The sequence below is a fragment of the Mobula hypostoma genome, chromosome 13 (genome assembly GCF_963921235.1).
Source record: "Mobula hypostoma chromosome 13, sMobHyp1.1, whole genome shotgun sequence".
In the NCBI taxonomy this organism is placed as follows: domain Eukaryota; kingdom Metazoa; phylum Chordata; class Chondrichthyes; order Myliobatiformes; family Myliobatidae; genus Mobula; species Mobula hypostoma.
In genome coordinates this window covers 11,552,798-11,569,601 of record NC_086109.1, presented here as the reverse complement: position 1 = coordinate 11,569,601, position 16,804 = coordinate 11,552,798, and the positions used below count along the sequence as shown (strand labels likewise).

At 43.6% G+C, this 16,804-nt stretch overlaps 1 protein-coding gene across 1 annotated transcript in view; it reads left to right on the top strand.

The window, feature by feature from the left end:
* LOC134355854 (polymeric immunoglobulin receptor-like) overlaps positions 1-7,946 on the top strand; it is a 70,048-nt gene extending 62,102 nt beyond the window's left edge. Inside the window, exons 8-9 of the mRNA XM_063066358.1 lie at positions 537-652; positions 7,498-7,946. Coding sequence (XP_062922428.1) covers positions 537-652; positions 7,498-7,835 — 454 coding nt within the window. The 3' untranslated portion in view covers positions 7,836-7,946. The remainder of the gene's footprint in view (positions 1-536; positions 653-7,497) is intronic.
* Positions 7,947-16,804: the final 8,858 nt, after the last annotated feature.

Genomic DNA, 16,804 nt, shown 5'->3' with positions numbered 1-16,804 from the left:
TTACCCAAGATGGATTGAGCTGTATCCACTACTTTTTATAGGCTTTTCTATTCAAGGGCATTGGTCTTCCCATACCAGGCTGTGATGTAGCCAGTCAGTATACTCTCCACAACACATCCATAGAAGTTGGTCAAAGTTTTAGATGGCATGTCAATTCTTCACAAACGTCTAAGAAAACAGAGGCGCTGCCATGCTTTCTTTATAATGGCACTTATGTGCTGGCTCCAGGACAGATTCTCTGAAATTGTAACCAAGAATTTTAAAGTTACTGACCCTCTCCACCCCTGATGAAGGATGTCTCACGGGCCACTAGCTTCATTCTACTGAAGTCAATAATCATCTCCTTGGTCATGCTGACATTGAGTGAGAGGCTCACGTGTTTAGGATAATTAGTAAAATTCCGGAATTTAACTGTGTTCAAATGTACATCATATTGGTATTTACCAGATCAAAAACATAGCGTAATACTGGAGAACCAGAAATTTTCAGTGTGCCCATTAGTCTAGGTCTGTTAATGTCTTTGTTGAATTTTGCAGGCCAACACCTTTATCCCAATGGCATATTATACTTGCAATTGCCTTGTCAGTTCTTTTCCTGCTGCTCATTACTGCCATGATTATTTGTGCAAAGCTCAGGCAGAAGATGAAGACTGGTAAGTTTAGTTAAGTATCAAGATGATGTCAAATGATGGTTTAAAAATTGCTCTCCTCTCTGATGTGCCTTTCACAAATTCAGACCATTCACCTAGTCTACAAAAGCAACCAGTTTATACATCTGCAAAGCACTGGTTAGACAACACCTTGATAGAGGTGTACAAGATGATGAGGCATTGCTAGAGTGGACATCCAGAGCTTATTACCCAGGATGACAATGACTAATATGAGAAGGCATACATTTAAGGTGATTGGAGGAAAGTATTGGGGGGCATATCCGAGGTGTTTTTTAATATACAGAGTGGAATGCACTCCCGGCAATGGTGGTAGAGACAAATACACTTGGGCCATTTAAGAAACTCTTAGATAGACACGTGGATGAAAAAAAAATGGAGGCCTATGGGCAAGGGGAAAAGGGAAGGGTTAGAATGGTCTTGCTACTGCTACTACTACTACGTCAACTCAGGCCTAGGGCACGATGAAGGACTCTCCACTTCCCCCTCTCCCTCATCAGTGTGTTCGGTTCATCTACATTAGCCGCGCCGCTGTCTTCTAGGGGTGTGTTGACCATGGTCTTGGGAGGACGCCCAGGGTTCATCCTCCCGTGTTTGGGCTCCCATATGACGACTAGGCTGGCAGGTAGCTCTTGGAATGGTCTTGGAAGTAGGTTAAAATGTCGACACAACATTGAAATTCCAATAACCTGTTTCATGCTGCATGTCTCTACAAAATCGATACCTGTGTCGGACGGTTGAAAGCTCTAAAAGATGATGGAAGTATTTTGGTTATACCTAGAATGAACAAGAATGTTTTTCTTTGAAAGCGGTACAAACCAAGTGATGAAAGCATCAAACCAGGAGTTAAATGAAGTAGTTGAAAAGCAGAAGAAGCCATCCTGTTTCTCAATAGATTCAGACATTTACACAATGTTATTTCATTTTGTAACTCCAAGTGCAGTTTATTGACATGTGAATAAGTACTTTGAGGTACAAATAGTTCTTCTTTGAACTGTTGATACTCCATTCAGTGGAAATTATTCGGAATTGTAAAGTCTGGTGTCAAGCTGTTCTGGTCAAGAAGTTATTCATTTATCAGAAGAATGTTAATAAGTTGGATGTCAATAAGCAGAAAATATTCATGAGAACATGACCAAGATTGGAGAGCTTGAGTTATAAAGAGAAGCTGGTAATGTTGGGACATTTTTTCCTGAAACCTATGAGTTTGAAGGGTGACCTTACACTGTATATAAAATCATGAGGGATGTAGATAAATTGAATAGCTACATTTTCTCCCCATGGTAGGATGAGTTCTGAGGCCTCCATTCATCAGGGTCGGCAATGGATGCTGTGTCCTAGTTGTCTTGATATGCAAGCATGGGCAGCACGATATGGAGAGCAAGCTGTTGCCCAGGCAGCAAGCTTCCCCTCTCCACGTATCTGATTAACCCAAAGGAATGGCAGGGACCGATACAGTTTGCCTCGTACGGCATCGCAAGAATTGCTAGTCAGCATTGAACTCCACATATGACTGCCTTAGGGACTCCAGATCTGGATTTTTCTCTTGGGGTTTACACCCAAAGCCTTCCCTATGAGTGGACATAGCCACAAAGCAGCGGAAGTATGAGATCAGAGTTTTCCTTCTCGTAGATGAGCTGCCAACCACAGCTGATAAGCCCCATCTGCCTGAAGTAGGAGAAGTTAAAAGAATGGATTTAATGTGAGAGGAGGGAAAACTTAAAAAGGAACCTGAGAGACAATTTTATTCACACAGAGGGTGGTAGACATATGGAAAGAGCTGCCAGGGAAGCTGTAGGGGTAGATACACTTACATTTAAAAGACATTTGGACAAGGCACATAAATAGGAATGGCCAAGAGGGATATGGAGCAAATGCAGACTAATGGGACTAGTTCAGATGGATATCTCAGTTGGTTGGCATGGATTTAACATTGTACTGTGGTAGATTAATTTAGTATTTTGTACAGAATGCACTAGTATTACCACAATTCAGGTTACAGAATTCACAGACAACTTTCAGATGCAGAATAAAATACACTTCACAAATTTTGTGTGAACAAAGTAAATAAGTCTGCATTTTTTAGATTAGATAATCTTGATGTACGTTCAGATGATGTGGCTTCACTTTTCAGAAACAACATGATACCCTTTATCCTGGAACATAAGTTCCTTGTGAGATAGGGGGTCCCTGTAGTCCATTGCAATTTCACATGTAACAAGGTTCTGTGAAAAGCCTGTCTTGCATACTGTTCATACAAATGAATTCATTACACAGTGAATTAAGGCAGTACAAGGTAAACCAACAACAGAATGCAGAATAAAATGTAACAGCTACAGAGAAAGTGCAGTGCAGTTAGACAACTAGGTGCAAGATCATAACAAGGTAGATTGTGAGACCAACAATCTATCTTATCACACTCGGGAACCATTCAAAAATTTCACAACTGCGGGATAGAGGCTGTCCCCGAGCATGGCGGCGCACACTTTCAGATTCTTTCACCATCTGTCCAAAGGAAGAAAGGAGAAGAGAGAATGGCTGTGGTGGGTGGGGTCTTGGATTATTTTGGCTGCCTTACGCCTCTGCATTCGAGTGGTCTCTCTTCTTCAATGTTGTCAAAGGATGTTTCCAACGTTCTGTGATTTATGGATTGGTCTGTGGACTGTGGGGTTTTCAGTTTTATGGTGTTAATGTTCTGTGTTTTCGCCTCTTTGTTCTTATGCCGTTTGGCACGATTTGTTAGTTATTTTTGTGTGTGGAGGTTGGATTGGGGGTTGATATTCTTCTTGCTGTTTGTGTGATTTTTTCGCATGGGGGGGTTGATGACTGTGTTGCCATCCTTTCTCGTTGCTGTTTGGCACTATTTGTTAGTTTCTTTGCGCAGCGGAGTTTGAGGGTTGATGTTCCTGTTGCTGTTTGCGTGATATTTTTCACATGGGGGGTTGATAATCATGGTGCCTTTCTTTCTTGTTGCCGTTTGGCATGATTTGTTAGATTTTTGTGCCGGGAGGGGGATTGCGTTTTGATGTTCTTGCTGGATGCATGATGTGTTTTTTGTGTGGGGGGGGGTTGATGTTTTTCTTTGAACAACTTCCATGGCTTTCTTTGTTTCATGGCTATCTGAAGAAGACAAATCTCAGAGTTATATACTGCATATATACTTTGATAATAAATTAACCTCTGAACCCTTAAACCTTTGAGGTATAGACAAAGACCATAGAGAGGAGGCTGGTTGCCGTGATTTGCTGATGTGTGCCCCGCAGTTCCTGTGGGCAAGGGCACAGCATCAAATATGACATCAATGAATAAACCTAACAGTAACCTTCGCAAATCTGAACTCAAGGAAATTATTGTTACATTTTCCAGGTACAAATGGACAGAGGATTAACGGTGCAGAAAATCTAGTAAGTTGATGCCACTTCATGTAAGAAACAGGGGAGAGTAGCCAACTCTGCTTGAAGATATTCCAAGAGATTCACACGACACATAGGTCACACGACAAGACTGTAACATAATACATTAGTCATAAGCTGTCCATTCTTAACCTTCTCCACTGCCAAACTCAAAAAGAACATCGCATAGTCTCTGGGGAGACTACAACCCAATGGTATGAACACTGGGTTTGTCAGTTTCAGCTTACTCACACTTCATGTTCCCTTCCTACTCCTACCAATCCACCTTCCCTCTTCCTTTGTTCACATTTCCCTTTTCCCTCTGTCCATCATATATTCACATATTTATCCACCTGGGTTTCTTCTCCCTTGGCCTTACCCTTCCTATCCCTTTCCCCATCTGGTTCCATCTACCCATCATCCTTTCCTTATTAAATTCCAACGTCTGACTTCACCTTCTCCCTCCCCTCAACCCCGCCTAACTCTTTACTTGTCCTTATCTGTTCTTCCCGATTGCCCACAGGTCTCTTGTCTCCGAACTCCCCTCTCCTCCACCCTACCTGCCCATTAACCCTACGTCATCTGGTTCCACCTATTACCTACCATCTCCTGCCTCTATGCTCCCTCTCACTTCTTTATACTGACGGTCTTCTTTCAAAACTCTCACCCAGATGCAGAGTTTTGATTGCTTGGCCTGCTGAGTTCCTCAAGCAGTTTGTTTTCCTTTCCCTTTTAGATTCCAGCATCTACAGTCTTTTATGCTTCCCTCTCAGCTGATCACTCCCCGAAGAATCTTACATGTTTCAATAAGATCACCTTGCACATTTCTCAGAATGTGCATCAATGTCCGGCATTGCAAACTGTTTAACGTTTTATTTTGCAGGACAGTCCCTCCAGGCCTAGGATCATCCTGGTGACCCTTCTCCGAACTGCCTTAATGAAATCTTTTCTTAAATAGAAAGACCAAAATAATTTACAGTGCTCTAAATGAGGTCTCACTAGTGACCAGAAGATGTCCCTACCATGATAGTCCAGCCCCAGTGCAGTGAGGGCCAACAGTCCATCTGCCTTCCCTACCTGGAGAACTATGTGCTGGCTTTCTGTGCACTAAGACACCCAGACCATGTTACACTGCAACTTTCTGCATTTTCCTCCCTATTCAAATTATTTTAATGTTCTTTTGCCCATCCTTCCAAAAGTAAACAGCCTCACATTTTTGTCCACTCGTTTAATCTTTAAGAATCTCTGTGATGTATTACAGCTTGCTTTCCTACCTACCTTTGCAATGAGTCATCGAGTATTAGAAAAGTACAGAACAGAAACAGGACCTTCAGCACATCCAGTCCATGGCAAACCATTAATACTGATTTTTCCCATCGGCCTGCACCCAAATCATAGCATTCCATACCCCTCCCGTCCATGTAGCTAAACAAATTCCTCTTAAACGTTGACATCAAGCTCTCATGCATCAGTTGCGCTGGCAGCTCATTCCACACTCCCATGACCATCTAAGTGAAGAAGTTTCCCCTCATGTTCCCCTCAAACATTTCACCTTTCACCCTTAACACATGATTAGTTGTAGTCCCACCCAACCTCAGTGGAAAAGGCCTACTTGCACTTACCCAATAACTTTATATACCTCTGTCAAATCGCTCTTCAACCTTCTATGTTCCAAGGAATAAAGCACTAACCTATTGAATCTTTCCTTATAATACTGACCTCCAGTACCAGCAACATCCATGTAAATTTTCTCTGTACTCTTTCAACATTACTTACATCTTTCCAGTAGGTAAGTGGTAAAACATTGTCTGCAAGTGTGGCCAAATGCCTTTCTTTCCTACCTCCAAGTTTTTTGCCAGATAGTGCAAACAGCAGTGAGCCAACCCTGACCCCTGCACTGATCATTCACCGGTAATTTGAAAATGAACCCATTGTCCCTATTCAATTCCTACCTGTTGATCATTTCTCTCTCCATGTCAACGTAAAGATAAAAGATCTTTATAAAGATTAGCTTTATTTGTCACATGTACCTCAAAACCTAGTGAAACGAGTTGTTTGCTTCAACAGCCAACACAGTTCAAGGATGTGCTGGCGGCAGCCCGAAAGAGTCACCATGTTTCCAGTACCATGACATGCCCACAACTCACTAACCCCAACCCACAGGTATTTTGAAAGTGGGAGGGAACTGGAACTCTCCACACGGTCACGGGGAGAACGTACAAACTCCTTACAGACAGTGGCAGGAATCGAACCCAGGTTGTTGAAGTCCTATCCTATTCAATATTATGAAGTAGTGTTACGCTAACCACTACGCTGCCATGCCACCCTGTTAATTCAGCAACCATATCCTTTAGTATCCTAGGATGCAGATCATCTGGTCCAGGGAAATGCCGAGTACAAATTCCCCAAGATTGGTGATGGTATTTCATTCCTCTCTGCCAATAGTCTGTATTAATATGATGTTCACAATATCTTTAACCATAAAGACATTTTAATTCTCTGTTTCATCAGATTCAATTCATCATTACTGACTTATATAATGTGAAATTTGTTGTTTTGCATCAGCAGTGCAATGCAAAGACAAAAAATTCCTCTGTTACACAAAAAAAAGTCAAAAAAGTATAAACCTAAATTCCTGTACTTTCTCCCCCTCTCTCTTCTCCCTTTTTCAATTCTTTATTCTGGCTGCCTTCTTACCCCCTCCCTACTCCTCACCTGCCAATCACTTCCCCCTGGTGTCCGTCCTCCTTCCCTTTCATCCATGATCCATTCTCCTCTCCTTCAGCCATTACCTTTCCATCGGTCATCTCCCAGCTTCTCCTTTCATCCCCCCCCCCCACACACACCTTCCCTCTCACCTTGCTTCACGCAACACCTGCCAGCTTGTACCCCTTTCCCTCCCCTAACCTTCTCCATCCCCATCCTTTCCAGTCCTCATGAAGGGTCTCAGCTTGTAATGTTGACTGCTTATTCCTGTCCATCAGCCCTGCCTGGCGTGCTGAATTCCTCCATCGTGTTGTGTCTGTTGCTCTGGATTTCCAGCATCTGCAGAATCTGTTGTATTAGTAACAAGGTAGTGTTCATGGGTTTATGTACCACCCAAGAATTAGAAGGCAGAGGGGAAGGAACTGTTCCTGAATCTTTGAGTATGGGTCTTCAGGATCCTGTGTCTCCTCCCTGACTGTAGTAACAAGAAGTCATGTCCTGGATGGCGTTTCTTTGTTCCCCAAAACATTTCCCCAGGCTCACTTTCTATGCTTACATAGATTTTTTTTTCTCTTTATAGACCTTAGAAAAGCTCTTAGGGTTTGTTTACATACTCTGTGTTGGTTTACTTACTCTCGCATTCTTCTCACTGATGTTGTCTTCTGCTGTTTTCTGAGGTCACCCACTTGTCATCAGTCCACCACTAACTATATTTCTCACTTTACCATATAGGAAATGCCAGTGGTGTATGCCAGTGTGAAGCATCGCAGAGACGACGTGGAAAACACGTACATGAATCTTCGGGTTCAAGATGCTCCTGGAAGAGCCAGAACACAACGTGCCTCAGAAACTGTGACATATTCAGCAGTTGCTCACTAATAATCATTAACTCAAGCTCCAAAGAACACCTAGAAAACATTGCAAATACGTTTCTTTGTGTGTTTCTTTGTTTTAGTGCAGCTGTTTCCCACAAGCCCTCAACCATGACAGCATTCTGTGGGGCTGTGTTGGACTGGTGCAGGGGCAAGCCGCTGGCGGCCACGTTGGTCTTCATCCCTCCTCGTCCTTGAACAAGCTCAGGGGTGTTCAGCAACCACAGGCTTGATGAGACCTGTAGGCAAGACAAGGTGGCATGGAGCCCAATGCTGGGGGACTGTTGAGCTGGGTGAGGGATGGCTGGCAGCTGGTGCTTGGGGTTGGGTTGGTAGTTATCGGGGGTTGGGTAGTGGAATGGGCTGACAGAATGCTTTCAGGTAATGGAAGTGACAAAGTGTTGAGGAAGTGCTGCAGAGGGAAGCTCATGGTGTGTTGGGGAGAGAAAAGTTGGAGGGGTTTGGGGGGAAAGGGGAGTTGCTAGGGTGCTGGGGAGGGGAAAGTTGGCAGCGGTGGGGAGGATGTAGTTGGGGGTGTTGAGGTGGAGGGAGTTGCCAGGGTGTTGGGGAGTGGTAAGTTGGCTTTGGGTGGGGAATGGAAAGGGAGGAGATAGCAACGTGTGGGTGAAGGGGTGGTGAGTTGTTGATGTATTGGGGAGAGGCGAGGGAAATTGGCAGTGTGTTGGGGCAGAGATAGTGGAAGTTGTCAGTATGTTGGGAGGAGGGAGTTCACAGTGTTGTGGAGCGGAGAAGAAGATGCTGTCAGTGTGTTGGTGAGGAGTTGTCAGTATGTTGGGAGGAGGGAGTTCACAGTTTTATGGAGGGGAGAAGATGATGCTGTCAGTGTGTTGGTGGGTTATATTCAGTGTATTGGTGAGGAGTTGTCAGTATAGTCATAGTCATAGTCATACTTTATTGATCCCGGGGTAAATTGGCTTTCATTACAGTTGCACCATAAATAATAAATAGTAATAGAACCATAAATAGTTAAATAGTAATATGTAAATTATGCCAGTAAATTATAAAATAAGTCCAGGACCAGCCTATTGTCTCAGGGTGTCTGACCCTCCAAGGGAGGAGTTGTAAAGTTTGATGGCCACAGGCAGGAATGACTTCCTATGACGTTCTGTGTTGCATCTCGGTGGAATGAGTCTCTGGTTGAATGTACTCCTGTGCCCACCCAGTACATTATGTAGTGGATGGGAGACATTGACCAAGATGGCATGCAACTTAGACAGCATCCTCTGTTGGGAGGAGGGAGTTATCAGTGTTGTGGATGGGAGAAGGAGATGCTGTCAGTGTGTTGGTGGCTAATATTCAGTGTACTGGTGAGGAGTTGTCAATATGTTGGGAGGAGGGAGTTGTCAGTGTGTTTGGGAAGGGGAAAAGAGACACTGGCAACACACACAAAATGCTAGAGGAACTCAGCAGGTCAGGTAGGGTCTATGGAGAGGAGTAAACAGTCAATGTTTTGGGCCAAAACCCTTCATAAGTCCCCAACACACCGCTAGCATCTCCTTTCCAAATCCCCAACACACTGCCAACTTCTCCCCAACCCTCCCCCAGCACAATGTACTTCACTCTATATCTTGATGTACATAGAATGCTGAAACTTGATACGGACCAGGAACTGCAGCCTAAAGTTGAACTACAGGAAACTGATGCCTGGTTACCAGCCTAACAACAATCCCATAGACTCCCAGATAGAAAATTTACCTGTGTACATAATAAGTTAAAAGCAGAAATGCACACAGCTCGTGAAACACCCAATGAACTCTTGTAAGTAGAGAGGAGGATGTTCTCATAAGCTAGTACCTGGGACTGGCAAAGATAGCTATCCATGGGTCCTTGAGGTGGGCAGCAGAGGGCTCTGCACAGGCTGACTGCTTGACGATCTTCCAGGGGTATACCTGTGTCCGTGGACAATAGTCACGCAGTGTTCTCGGCTACCATGGAAGGGTTCTGGGACTATTGAGCTCTGCAGGGGATAAATATATCATAGACCGTGTTGGAAACATTTTAATTTCGTTCGAGTTAGTCATGGTATTGTCTCTGCTTTATAGTATTGTCGAATTATAAAATTGCAATAAACATATTTTTGTAATTAAAATAAAACGAAGTACCCAAACTTAAATGCACACAGAGGATGTAGACCCTGAAGCTTGACACTGTAAAAGCCTTACCTTGCTGTGAATACACTGCACATGTGGTGCAGAGAGAGTGAGGGAAAGACAGATTTTAAAAATAGTATAAGAAGAATGAAAGTTGAATCAGAGAGCATTCCTTCTGGAATGAGTGACTCCTCTGTTGATGATGGCTTTTAATAAAGAGGAAGTTTGCTCTGAAGGTAAACCCGGAGTGTGTGTGAATTCTTTCTGTCTATGATTGGAGCTGCAGTCTGAGCCCACAAGAACACTGGACCTATGGAGCAACACCCACTCTAGGAGCCCATTAATGCACCACCAGGGGAACCAACAAGAATCAGACATGTTGGTGGAGAGGAGTCCGGACAACCGTAGGGACAAACAGGGGCATGTGAGAGAGGGTAACCTAATCAGTAATTCAAACCTGGGGAAATGGAAGAACTGGCAGGTCGGAACTGGAAACAAGAATCAGTAAATATGTAAACACGAGGAATTCTGCAGATGCTGGAAATTCAAGCAACACACATCAAAGTTGCTGGTGAACACCGCAGGCCCGGCAGCATCTCTAGGAAGAGGTACAGTCGATGTTTCAGGCCGAGACCTGACGAAGGTCCGAAACGTCGACTGTACCTCTTCCTAGAGATGCTGCCTGGCCTGCTGCGTTCACCAGCAACTTTGATCAGTAAATATGTGTTGTATAGACCTACCACTGAGTTAGGAACTTATACAGAAATTTCAAGATCCAGTGGAAGACTCCAATGGGGCCACTACTAAATACTAAGAGGCTATACCCCCGACTCTGGTGACCCTTTCACATAACCTGCCCATCAACTCCCTCTGATACCCTACCTCCTTCCTTTTATTCTATGGTCCACTGTCATCTCCTATCGGATTCTGTCTTCTTCAGCCCTTCCAGCCATCGCTCTTCCTTTCTCCTGCCAGTCTGTGCTCCTCCCCACCCCGCACATGCCATTTGTTCTGGCTTCTGTCCCCTTCCGTCCAGTTGCGATGGAGGCTTTCAACTAGAAACATCAACTGTTCATTCCCTCCATAGACGCTACCCGGCCTTTTGAATTCTTGCACCACTTTGCGTGTGTTGTTTAAAATTTCCAGCACCTGCATCTCCCTTGTGTCACTGGTAAGTCTCTGCGCCAAAGACCTACTCATAGGATAGAATTTTGCCATTTAGCCCACCAAGTCGATCAAGGCTGATTTATTTTCCATCTCAAACCAATTTTCCTGCTTTTTTCCTGTAACCTTTGATGCCCATACTAACCATAAGCCTATCAAGCTCTGCTTTAAATACCATAGTGAAAGTAAATTTATTATCGAAGTATGTACATAAGAGCAAAAGACTCTAAAACCATAAGAGCAGAATTAGGTCAATCAGCCCATTGAGACTGCTCCATCAATCGATCATGGCTGATCCCAGATCTCACTCAACCCCACACACCTGCCTTCTCACCATATCCTTTGATGCCCTGACCAATCAAGAAACTATCAACTTCTACTTTAAATACACCCACGAACTTGGTCTCCACCACAGTCTGTGGCAGAGCATTCCACAGATTCACTACTCTCTGGCTAATAAAAATTCCTCCTTACCTCTTTTCTAAAAGGTCACCCCTCAATTTTGAGACTGTGCCCTCCAGTTCTAGATAGCCCCACCATAGGAAACATCCTCTTCATCTAGTCCTTTCAACATTCAGTAGGTTTCATTGAGATAACCCTACATTCGTCTAAATTCCAGTGAGTACAGGCTCAAAGCTGCCAAACACGCCTCCTCTGTTAACCCTTTCATTCCCAGAATCATCCCTGTGAACCTCCTCTGGACTCTCTCCAATGACAACACATCCTTTCTGAGATATGAGGCCCAAAACTGTTGACAATACTCCAAGTGCAGCCTGACTAGTGCCTTATAAATGCTCAGCATTATCTCCTTGCTTTTATATTCTATTCCCCTTGAAATAAATGCCAACATTGTACTTCCCTCTTTTCCACAGACTCAACCTGTAAATTAACCTTCTGCTAGTTTGCACGAGGACTCCTAAGTCCCTCTGCACCTCTGATGTTTAAATTTTCTCCCCATTTAGATAATAATCTGCACTATTAAATTGACTTTGTTACTTACATCCCTCATATACATGAGGAGTAAAAGTCTTTACGTTACGTCTCTGTCTAAATATGTAATGCATAATTTATAGTCCATCTGCCATTTCTTTGTCCCCCATTACTACCTCAGCAGCATCATTTTCCAGTGGTCCAACATCAACTCTCACCTCCCTTTTACTCTTTATATAATTTAAAATACTTTTAGTATCCTGCTTTATATTATTGGCTAGTTTGCCCTTATATTTCATCTTTTCCCTTTTATAGCTTTTTTAGTTGCCCTTGGTGGATTTTAAAAGCTTCCCAATCATCCAACTTCCCACTCACTTTTGCTACCTTATATGTCCTTTCCTTGGCTTTTATGCAATCCTTAACTTCCCTTGTCAGCCACGGTTGCCTACTCCTGTGATTCGAGAACTACTTCTTCTGTGGGGCATATCTATCCTGCGCCTTGTGAACTATTCTCAGAAACTTCAGCCATCTCTGAGCTGCTGTCATCCTCGCCAGTGTCCCCCTCCAATCCACCTGGACAAGCTCCTCTCTCATGTCGCTGTAATTCCATTTATTCCACTGTGATACTGATACATCTGACTTATGCTTCTCCCCCTCAAACTGCAGTATGAATTCAATCATATTATGATCACTGCCTCCTAAGGGTTCCTTTACGCTAAGCTCCCTAATAAAATCTGGGTTATTACACAACACCCAATCTAAGGTAGCCTTTCCCCAAGTAGGCTTAAGCACAAACTGCTCTAAGAAGCCGTCTTGTAGGCTGTTACATGCTCAAGGAGATCTGTGTTTTTTTTGTGAGAATGATGTAATGTTCTTTTGGAGGTCACCTGATGTGATTTTCCCGCCAATGTGAGGTCACGTGATGACATACGCACAATGGGTATATAAGGGTCGACCCCAGATGACACAGTTAGTTTTTAGTTTGTAGATTTCCAGGTAGAACGTGCTGCATCTCCGTTTCTGTTGCGTTTGTTTTTGTGACGCAGTTTCATTTTTAAAATGGAGTGTTGCGTTCTGTTGCAAGATACAATATTATTGGACTGGAAATTTTTGCTAGATGTGCTGATTTACCCTATTCCAGCAGTAGTAGGGGGAGTGAAGACTTCATCGAAGTACAGGACTCGAAGGATTGGAAGAAGATGGCATCATTTGGCAGTTTAACAAAGGATCGACCTTATTGAGTCTTCGTTGAAGGAGTAGCGACCTGCATCGAAAGTAACTCTTGCCAAAGGAGAAAAAGAGTTCATGCAAAGGTTTGCTCTCTCTCTTTAAAAGGAAATTAAGGTCAGTTGTTTTAAACTGTTTAGTTACTGCATCGTGAATCCTTTGGACAGAACCAGCAGGAAAGTCACATCTATGAAGAAATCCTTCTCCAGAGAAGTCTCTCCCAATTGAACGTATAAATCTGTTGGACTTTCGAATTTACCATTTTAAAAACTATATCTGACTGTATCGCTTTAAGAACTGTTTTCGCATTTAACGCTTTAAGAACCAGTGCCAAGTGACAATTTGTTGAACAGCTGCATAACGGTTAACTTCTGGTTAAAGTTTTTGTATGTTTTTTTTTCCTTATCGTTTATCCGTGTTTAATAAATGTTTGGTTGTTTTTATATAACCTGTCTCGATTGATATTCATTGTTGCCGGTTACGTAACAAGGCATTCAACAAATTCCCTCCCTTGCAATCCAACACCAACCTGATTTTCCCAATCCCCTTACATATTAAAGTTCCCCATTACAATTATGACATTACCCTTATTACATGCCTTTTTCAGCTCCCTTTGCAATCTCAACCCCAGATCTTGACTACTATTTGGAGGCCTATTAATGATTCCCATAATGTTTTTTTTTTACCCTTGCTGTTTCTTTACCCTGTGCACAAAGGTTCCACATTCTCTGATCCTATGTCACCTCTTTCTAAAGATGTAACTTCATCTCTTACCAACAGAGTCACACTACCGCCTATGCCTTCCTGCCTGTCCTTTCAATATCAAGTATATCCTTTGATGTGAAGCTCCCCAACTTTGGCCTTCTTTCAGCCACGACTCAGTGATGTCCACAACGTCATACTGACCAGTCTCTAATTGCGCCATGAGTTCATCCACCTTATTCCAAATGCTATGCACATTTAAATACAGCACCTTCAGTCCTATATTTTTTTCCCTTTTGAATTTTGCCTCTGTGGTCCAATTTAACTCTTTGCTCTATATGCATTTGTAAACTGCGGGCTCATCCTCAGCTCGATCATACTGGTTCCCATCCCAAGGCCATATTGGTTTAAACCATTCCCAACAGCTCTAGTAAACCTACCTGTAAGAATATTGATCCCCCTCGGATTCAAGTGCAACCCGTCCCTTTTGTGCAGGTTCCGTCTGCCCCAGAAGGGGTCCCAATTATCCAGAAATCTGAATCCCTGTCCCCTGCCCCAATTCTTCAGTCATGTATTTATCTGTGACCTCGTTCTATTCCTGTCCTCACTGTAGTCCCGAAATTACTGCTCTTGAGATCCTGCTTCTTAACTTCCTTCCCAGCTCCCTGTATTCTGATTTCAGGATCTTCCTACGTTGCTGGTACCAATATGTACACGACTCCTGGCTGCTCACCCTCCCTTTTCAGGATATTGCGGACGTGTTCAGAAACACTGCGGACCCTGGCACCTGAGAGGCAAACTACCATCCGTGTTTCTTTCTCGCCTATCTGTCCCCCTAAGAATCCCCTATTACTGCTGCCATCCACTTCAGTTCCCTACCCTTCTGAGCCACAGGGCCAGACACACTGCTAGAGGCATGGCCACTGTTGCTTCCCGCAGGTAGGTCGTTCCCCCCACCCCCAACAGTACTCAAAGTGGAGTACTTACTGTTGAGGAAGATGGCCACAGGGGTGCTCTCCACTATCTGACGTTCTCCTTTCCCTCTCCTGACAGTCACTCATTTATCTGTCTCCTGTAGCCTTGGGGTGACCACCTCCCTGTTGCCCTGTCTATTTCTTCTTCACTTTCTCTATCAAGCATCTCCTTATGATGCAGTGGATGTTGTATATTTGGATTTTCAGAAGGCCTTTAACAAGGTGCCACACATGAGGCTACTTAACAAGAGCCTATGGAATTACGGGAAAGTTACATATGTGGATAGAGCGTTGGCTGATTGGCAGGAAACAGAGAGTGGGAATAAAGGGATCCTATTCTGGTTGGCTGCCGGTTACCGGTGGTGTTCCACAGGGGTCCGTGTTGGGGCCGCTTCTTTTTACGTTGTACATCAATGATTTGGATTATGGGATAGATGGCTTTGTGGCTAAGTTTGCTGACGATACGAAGATAGGTGGAGGAGCCAGTAGTGCAGAGAAAACAGAGAGTCTGCAGAGAGACTTGGATAGATTGGAAGAATGGGCAGAGAAGTGGCAAATGAAGTACAATGTTGGAAAGTGTAAGGTTATGCACTTTGGCAGAAAAAATAAATGGGCGGACTATTATTTAAATGGGGAAAGAATTCAAAGTTCTGAGATGCAACGGGACTTGGGAGTCCTCGTACAGGATACCCTTAAAGTTAACCTCCAGGTTGAGTCAGTAGTGAAGAAGGCGAATGCAATGTTGGCATTCATTTCTAGAGGAATAGAGTATAGGAGCAGGGATGTGATGTTGAGGCTCTATAAGGAGCTGGTGAGACCTCACTTGGAGTACTGTGGGCAGTTTTGGTCTCCTTATTTAAGAAAAGATGTGCTGACGTTGGAGAGGGTACAGAGAAGATTCACTAGAATGATTCCGGGAATGAGAGGGTTAACATATGAGGAACGTTTGTCCGCTCTTGGACTGTATTCCTTGGAGTTTAGAAGAATGAGGGGAGACCTCATAGAAACATTTCGAATGTTAAAAGGCATGGACAGGGTGGATGTGGCAAAGTTGTTTCCCATGATGGGGGAGTCTAGTATGAGAGGGCATGATTTAAGGATTGAAGGGCGCCCTTTCAGAACAGAAATGCGAAGAAATTTTTTTAGTCAGAGGGTGGGGAATCTATGGAATTTGTTGCCACGGGCAGCAGTGGAGGCCAAGTCATTGTGTGTATTTAAGGCAGAGATTGATAGGTATCTGAGTAGCCAGGGCATCAAAGGTTATGGTGAGAAGGCAGGGGAGTGGGACTAAATAGGAGAAAATGGATCAGCTCATGATAAAATGGTGGAGCAGACTCGATGGCCCGAATGGCCTACTTCTGCTCCTTTGTCTTATGGTCTTATGGTCTTATACAACCCTGAGATGCATTTTCCTGCAGGCATACTCAGCAAATATATGTATATTAACTTCTCACCGGGGCTAGTACACTAACTTGGCTTGTTAGCTAACTCTGTTAACAGCCACATAACTCAGCAGTGAGAAGGTTGCCTCTCAAAAGCAACATATGTCTAAGGAACCAAACAGGAACGTCGGAATGTTCTGATTAAAGGAACCTCAATGTGAGCAAATGCTGTGTAAATACTCCTCATGCACTGTTATCGGTAGTCCAGATTGTACACCAGCATAAAATTATAAAGTAAGTACAAACGTTTGTATATTTACCAACTTTACAGTTACAATAACAAGGAAAAGAAAAATACAAGGGCCCATTACAGTTATACCAGTCCAATGTGCCCATAAACGTTTGAGCTCATTTCTGGAGTAATCAAGGGGGGTATCACTTTACTCCCACGCTAGACCCACAGTCTGTGTGAAAGCACTTGCCACAGTCCAAATTTCCCACACACTCCATCTCAAACAAACTTGTTTTCTCAGGAGTATTGGCCCTTTCCCCTTCGAGCCATTCATCGGCACAAAGCACTTCTTGCAATGGTCCTTCTTTCTTGAAAACCATTAATCTGCACAAAGCACTTCTTGCAATGGGGACTCTCCTTCCACTGGTGTTCTGCGGCATCTTCC